The 7,371-nt window shown below is 39.3% G+C and overlaps 1 protein-coding gene across 1 annotated transcript; it reads left to right on the top strand.

The window, feature by feature from the left end:
• The first annotated feature begins 1,103 nt into the window (after positions 1 to 1,103).
• LOC123406230 (adenosine kinase 1) lies at positions 1,104 to 6,480 on the top strand. The gene is made up of 13 exons (XM_045099715.1): positions 1,104 to 1,382; positions 2,052 to 2,105; positions 2,197 to 2,243; positions 2,332 to 2,363; positions 2,451 to 2,552; positions 2,659 to 2,726; positions 3,366 to 3,442; positions 4,229 to 4,326; positions 4,400 to 4,470; positions 4,656 to 4,722; positions 4,797 to 4,919; positions 5,321 to 5,381; positions 6,143 to 6,480. Exons 1-13 carry the CDS (start codon positions 1,291 to 1,293, stop codon positions 6,283 to 6,285), a joined length of 1,035 nt encoding a protein of 344 aa, XP_044955650.1. The 5' UTR covers positions 1,104 to 1,290; the 3' UTR covers positions 6,286 to 6,480.
• The last annotated feature ends 891 nt before the right edge of the window (positions 6,481 to 7,371 follow it).

Here is a 7,371-nt window from a genome sequence, read left to right as displayed (position 1 = left end):
TATATTTATTAAATTCATGGACATTGTTTTGGAATTTGCAAAAAAATATAAAAATTCGGCGCTTTTTTTGAATCCACAAACATTTTATGTTTTCGTCAACATTTAATTCAAATTTCCTCTTTTTTAATATGCAAAAGTTTTTGTAATTCTAAATTATTTAAATTAGAAATAAACAAAAATGGAACGAAAAATTTTAAATAAAAAAAAGAAACTATCAAAACAGGCATTAGCTATTTTTAAAATTTTAGGACATTTTTTAAATGCATTAACATATTTTGAATTAGAAAGCATTTTGTTAAATGCCTTTAATAACTTTTAATACATGAATTGTATTTGAAATCATGGACTTTTCTTATTGTACAAACATTTTATTGTATATGCGATAACTTTTTAAAAAACTCCGAGCAGTTTTTGAAGTCACAAACATTTTATTTTTTAAAATATGTTGATTTATAATTTCCAGTTTATTAAATTTTTAAAGATTATTTGAAGTTCTAAATTATTTAAAAAAAAAGAAACTGAAAATAAGTAAATAAACGAAACTAAAAGCAGGCGCCTGTGCATGGGCCGGCCCATACGGTGTGCTGGATATTCTCCCAGCATGCAGAGCGTAATGTAGGAGGTTTTTACATGGGCCGGTCCAATCCAAGATTTTTTTTTGCTTTCTAAAACGTTTTCTATTACTAACAGTGGCATGGTGGGTAATAAATGCAAACCTTAAAGTTATCTTCATGACGGACGACCAGAAATCGAATTTTCTTTATTATTAGGAAAGATTATGAAGAGATATAAAATTAAATCATTTATTTTAAGATAAAGAGAATAATATTTATATAAGCGGGACCACCGTGCACCACTCCCGAGCACCGACCGATTTGTACGCGGTTGGTGGGCGAAAAGGACCCACGCATCGATTGCCGCACCAAAAGCAATCTCAGCGAAGAGCGCGCGCACCACTCAAACGCCGCAACGTGTCAACCTCGGTCCCGCACGTCAGCGAGCATCCGAGAAACAGAGTTGGTAGCAGTACCACGTGGTGGGTAGGTTAGATCTTCTTCCACTGCCCCTCCACCTCCACCTGCAAATGCAACGCTCACCAACCACGCAGAGCGACGGAGGGTGACAGGTGGGCCCCGCGAGGTTTGGGCGAGGCCGACTAAAACCCCCGCCGCACCCATCATCCCACCACCACACCACCACTGGAACGAACCTCTCGCCATTCGCCAACGCAGACCTCAGATCTCGCTCTCGCCTCCCTGCGCAGCCGTCGTCGTCTAGAGGAGCAGGAGAATGGCGGCGAGCAACCTCGAGGGCGTGCTCCTGGGGATGGGCAACCCCCTTCTCGACATCTCCGCCGTCGTCGACGAGGCCTTCCTCGCTAAGTACGCGCCGATCTCACCCGCCCCTCTGCCCCGCTTTCTGCGTTCCGATCTGTGGTTTTGAATTTTGTTTGTCTCCGTTCGCGTTAGTTTCCGGATCCGTACGGTATAGTTTTGTTAGCTTCGATAGATTCGTCGCCTCTGCTCATCAGATCCGAGGCGACAGAAAGTGCTTCGCGGGTTGGTACGGGCGCAGGACGGTACCAAGAGTCGAACGATAGTTTTATTTTTTATTTGACAGTCGATGGACATGCCCCTCATGTCACTCATCCAAAATTATGCAATGGATATATCACAGGCGATTTCTCTGTTAACCGCGCCATATTCTAGGAGCCCAAGTTATGCTATTGAAAATTCGTTCCTCTACATAGAAATAGGAGACATAATTTAGATGGATATAGTAAGTCTCGCTTGGGCTGCTTATTGAAATTGACTGCATGTGCGACATGTTCCGCTAGTGTTCCTGTTTTTTTGCCGAATCTGTTGGCATAGATCTCCAATTATAGCCGCTTGATATGCGCTGTGTAATCTGGTTCAGTTGACGCTGGAATGCTCGATCAGGGGTTGGGCGTAGTGCTTTATGCTTGGCTTTGTTGCTATGCTGTTGCTCGAGTATTATGTAACATGTGTTGTAATCATGACTGTGCTGACATGCTTCCTTCTCTGTTTTAGGTATGATGTCAAGCTGAACAATGCCATTCTCGCGGAGGACAAGCACTTGCCTATGTAAGCATCTATCTAAGTCGTTACCAACATCTCAGTGCCGTTATTTTGTACAATGGCATAATTTCTTACCTCATACTGTGATTTTTGGCAGGTACGATGAGTTGTCCAGCAAGGGCAATGTTGAATATATTGCTGGAGGTAATGTGTTTTTAACATGTATAATGTGCTATTTCTTTTTATCTTGTTGATTTTTCAGATTGATTATGTCTTCTTTTTGATGTTCCAGGAGCCACGCAGAACTCTATCAGGGTTGCCCAAGTAAGCTCGAAAGACCAGTAAACCATGACCAACCAAAAGATTTTGCTAGATCTGTTTGTTTACTTTTATATATCATGTATTTTGCAGTGGATGCTTCAAACTCCTGGTGCAACAAGTTACATGGGTTGCATCGGAAAGGACAAGTATGGTGAGGAGATGAAGAGCGCCGCTAAAGCTGCAGGAGTCACTGTTAGTTCTTGAGCTTTTTCTCGCCCTGCCATTTTATCATATAAATGTTTCTGTTCTATTCATTAACTGGCTAATGCTGACTTGGTCTTGTCTCGTATTCATCTAGGTTCATTACTACGAGGATGAGGCTGCTCCTACAGGCACATGTGCTGTCTGTGTTGTTGGTGGCGAAAGGTATGCCACCTATGATAATACCTCTCACCAGCTATTGTGTTTCCTTCTATTTTGTGGCTTTAAATGTTGTACTGGAAATCAATTTTTTATGATTCATTATTCATATTTGTAACGTTTACTTGTTTCACCAACTTGCTTAATTAAGACCACAGCATTACCAGAAAACTTAGTATATGCTCTATGATAGTACACTGCTATTCTGAATGGTAATGTAATACGTCCATCCAGGTTCTCTATAAATGGTAATAGTTGTATGTGCATCTCACTTTAATTAGGGAAACTATTAACACTGTCAAACGTTTATGCTATCTATTGAACTATCCTGTGATGCATCTATCCTGTGATGCATGCCATTTTGTAATGCAATGAAGTTAAGTTTCAATCTTGTCGGAACTTGGGAGGGACGTGTATATGGTGAGAATGGTGGACAAAGTTATTTAATTTGAGCGGAGCACGTAGTTTTAAAACATAATGCCATGCAACTTTTATAAGGCATGAACACATAGGTCTTTGCATTGTTTATATTTCTTAATTACTTAAATGCGATTATTCTATCCCATCTTTTTAGTTTTTACCACATTTAGATCCTGAGCATCTTCTCTAACAATATCTGAATTATATATCTTTCTATGTGGTCAGGTCATTGATTGCAAACTTATCTGCAGCAAACTGCTACAAATCTGAGCATCTAAAGAAGCCAGAGAACTGGGCACTAGGTATTTGTTTTGATCTCTTTTGAACTCTTAGCTTGGATTATGTTCATCATTGCTGAATTGATGCTGACGTCAACTTGGATAGCTTGTAATCACAGTCAACGTTCTAAAGAAATCGACTGTGATTCAAGATTTTCTGTTTGGATGTACATGCATTGGATAGCTGAAATCTAAAGAGCTCAACCAGTTCAAATTTATATTTGGATGCCCAGAGTATTGAGTTGCAAATTTCTGACTAAGTCATCTCGATACGCTTACACAACCTGGCCTCTGTCCCCTGGCCTTCGTCTCTGCGTCTGTCAGACCGGCGTGGTCAAGCTCCTGGCCTCCGCCTCGCTTCTCCTCCCGATGCGGGAGTGTCGTCCATAGTCTAGCTCCTGGCCGCCGTGGTCGAGCCCTTATTATTTCTTTGGGAGGGCGAGCGGAACTGTAAGTTTTACGGGACAAACACTTTCAGTGCAATGTGGAGTTCGCAGCTTTGTAACGTGGGAAAGAGTGCGGAACTGTGAGGTTGTGCCGCTTAGAATTGACCCAAGTTTCCATCACTCAATACCATAACCATCCAAACGGCTGTTTTGGAGGCTTGCGAAAACCAATTCACGATTCGGGAGCCGAATATACATACATCCAAACGCAGCATTAATGTTTTGTTTCCTGAATGACTAATTGAGTTTGCTTTTTTGTGTGTGGAAACTGTAGTTGAGTTGTACATCATCTTCTACTTTGCTATATTATTGTAATTTGGTGGATTACTTAATTCCTGACAACTGTGACATTTGTTGCTGACAGTTGAGAAAGCGAAATACATCTATATTGCTGGCTTTTTCCTTACTGTGTCCCCTGAATCTATTCAGCTTGTTGCTGAGCATGCTGCTGCAAATAACAAGGTAAAGGTTCAGAACAGAAAAGTTACATGTGAAGTGGTAGTGTCCAGTGTTTAATTGATCATGTTGTTTCCAGGTTTTCTTGATGAACCTCTCCGCTCCCTTTATCTGTGAGTTTTTCCGTGATGCCCAGGAGAAGGTTCTTCCGTAAGTTTACCTTCTCTGCTAAATGTTTTGGGTATTTTTTGAGATACTGTACATGAGCTTAACTCCAAATGCATAAGCAGTGTCAAAAGATGTTACCATGTTTGCCACATGCTAATTTTTCAGGTAGTTGATGGAGATTTTGGGTCATTTGTTTAAGACATGTTTTGTGTGTATTACCATTTCAGGTATGCCGACTACATCTTTGGAAATGAAACTGAGGCAAGGATCTTCTCTAAAGTCCGAGGGTGGGAGGTAATTTCTCAATCCTTGTAAAATAATTTTATTTGTTTATTGCACTGCTGAAAATTACATGTGTAATTTTGTAGACTGATAATGTCGAGGAGATCGCTTTGAAGATTTCACAATTGCCTCTGGCTTCTGGAAAACAAAAGAGGATTGCTGTGATTACTCAGGGGGCTGATCCAGTAGTTGTGGCTGAGGATGGGAAGGTATATTCCTTTTCAATTGGATGCATGCTAGTTGCATTTTAGGCTTATCCTTTATTCATATATATTTAGGTATAGCAACCTGCTGGTATGCAACAGCTTGTTTGAAAGTAAATAACCAAGTATATATTTCTGCTTGATTTTATCCAATTATAGGCTGTAGGTCAAAATAGCAAAATTGCATATTTTAAGGATAGCGAATTCTTTCCTTTGACAATAAATCTGCTGTTGTGAGCAGATTTATAAAGCAATCTGTTTTCTTCACAATTGTTTGCTTATTTGATTGTCACATCAAAATTTTGATTCATCAAAGGATGGGCACGTAAAATTTCACATAGAATTTAGTTAAGTCAATTTATGTAAAGATAATGTGCTAAACCTAAATATTATTATGTTTTGAATAGGTGAAAACATTCCCTGTGATCCTATTGCCCAAGGAGAAGCTTGTTGACACCAATGGCGCTGGTATGGTTTTTCTTTCATATGATGAGTTGATTTAATTTTCCTGTTGCTTCAGAACTAGCCACTGTTATAAGGACACTGCTTTAAAAGTTGCTGTCATTAAATAATATTGATGGGTTCTAATTTTCATGTATTATATGACGGAAATATTGAAAAGCCCATGCAAATCTAATATCTTTTTACTAATGATGTTATGTACTCCCTCCATTCCTAAATATAAGTCTTTAAGACATTTCACTACGGATTAATATAGACATACTTTAGATTTTGTAGATTCACTTATTTTGCTTCGCATGTAGTCCATAGTGGAACCTCAAAAAAGACTTATATTTAGGAACAGAGGGAGTATTTATAAAAACAATGTTGACGTAAGCTAACAAACTAAATTCTCATGATAATATAAAAAGGGACATCTGCACCAGTTGTTAATGGCACTGATTGATCAAATGTATAATAGAGCTGTTTCCGTTGCGCAATAAATGCCACTATTTTGAGTCACAATTATAAGATGTAGAGTTGCATAACATATACAACTCTCTTCCCAGATATTCATCTGTAGCAGCATCTAGCTGCACAATTACCTGAAATTCAAATTGTTAATATTGAGAATTGAGCATTCATGACAATCTGGGACAGATGCATGCTTGGTGAATATATTCATTAATAGTTCTGCAGAAACAACAGTCTGATTTGAAATTTGGATTGTAGGTTTCAGTTAAGATTTTCCGGCTGCCCCTGACTTGTTACTCCCCGTTTCTTATTAGGTGATGCGTTTGTTGGAGGCTTCCTCTCTCAGTTGGTTCAAGGGAAGAGCATCGAGGACTGTGTAAAGGCCGGTTGCTACGCAGCAAACGTTATCATCCAGCAGTCTGGCTGCACTTACCCTGAGAAGCCTGACTTCAACTAGACGAAATTCGGCATGGTACGGAAAGCAACAGTTAACCACTTAATGGTTCGGCTTGTTCTCCCTGTATTATTTTGAGGCTTTCCATCTGATCCGGCCTATATTTTAAGGTCGTGGATATCTGTTGTACTGCTATAATTGGTACCTTTATCTTTGGTTATAAGGCATGGTTGCCATTATATGGGGTGGTACTTCTTACTTGTGGGCTTGTGGCTGTCTTATCGAAAGTATGTCAAGCTTGGCCTGGCCGACGACACTGTTTGAATTATGGGCGTGTTTGTTTTGTGAGAAGTATGGGGGCCAAACTTACTAGTTACTTTGGTTAATTTGATGATCCTGTTAACATGCTCAGTTACTGAATTCAAGAAAGTGAATTTGGTTTCCGATGTTAGCTAACCGAGGGAACAACCGAATCTCCTTTCTTTTTTGTGTTTTTGGCTTTGGTCCTGTTTTTTCAGCTCAGGTCTTTGGTTCTTTGTTTTTATGCCACCCTTGTAGGCATTTCTGTCAGTGTACTAATGACATGATTTGCCTGTCGTGGCTAGAAATAGTGCAGTACGAAATGTAAGTCGCTCCTTTTTTTCCAACTATATATAGTTTGTTGTGCTACGTTCATTCCTCTTATGACAAACTGTGTGTGTGCTTAACCTTTGGAGATTCTGTTTTAAATAACTGTCGATTATGAATCAAATGTGCTGTTCATTCTATAAACTATTTTAATATTATTGTTATTTGGTCAGAGGTACACATAGGGAATAGAAATTTGAAGAGAGTTGAAGAGGGGGGAAGTTTAGGAGGGGCCTATTCTAACATATTTTTTCAAGGCCAATTCTTACATTGGTCTCCTGCTAATTCACGTATCCCAAAATAAACTTCGGCTGTTCATAGTGGGGGTAATGTAAGTAGTACTTGCTCCTTAAACTAATAAAAGAGTATTTAAATCACTAAAATAATAATTTAAACATTCTTATATTAGTTCATGCATGACACGTAGGCGGTTGTGCACCCATATAAGAGCATGGTTAATAGTACAGCTAGTTGCTGGCTATATGATGTTGACACGTCATCTATAGCCAAGCTTATAGCCCG

The sequence above is a fragment of the Hordeum vulgare genome, chromosome 6H (assembly GCF_904849725.1).
Source record: "Hordeum vulgare subsp. vulgare chromosome 6H, MorexV3_pseudomolecules_assembly, whole genome shotgun sequence".
NCBI lineage: Eukaryota > Viridiplantae > Streptophyta > Magnoliopsida > Poales > Poaceae > Hordeum > Hordeum vulgare.
This window is presented reverse-complemented; position numbering and strand designations above follow the sequence as displayed.

Bases quoted from the DNA above. Each gene is read 5' to 3' on its own strand.
- LOC123406230 (XM_045099715.1), top strand. From the start codon at position 1,291: ATGGCGGCGAGCAACCTCGAGGGCGTGCTCCTGGGGATGGGCAACCCC. The intron at 1,383-2,051 runs GTACGCGCCGAT...TCTCTGTTTTAG, and splicing joins GACGAGGCCTTCCTCGCTAA to GTATGATGTCAAGCTGAACA. The intron at 2,244-2,331 runs GTAATGTGTTTT...TTGATGTTCCAG, and splicing joins TGTTGAATATATTGCTGGAG to GAGCCACGCAGAACTCTATC.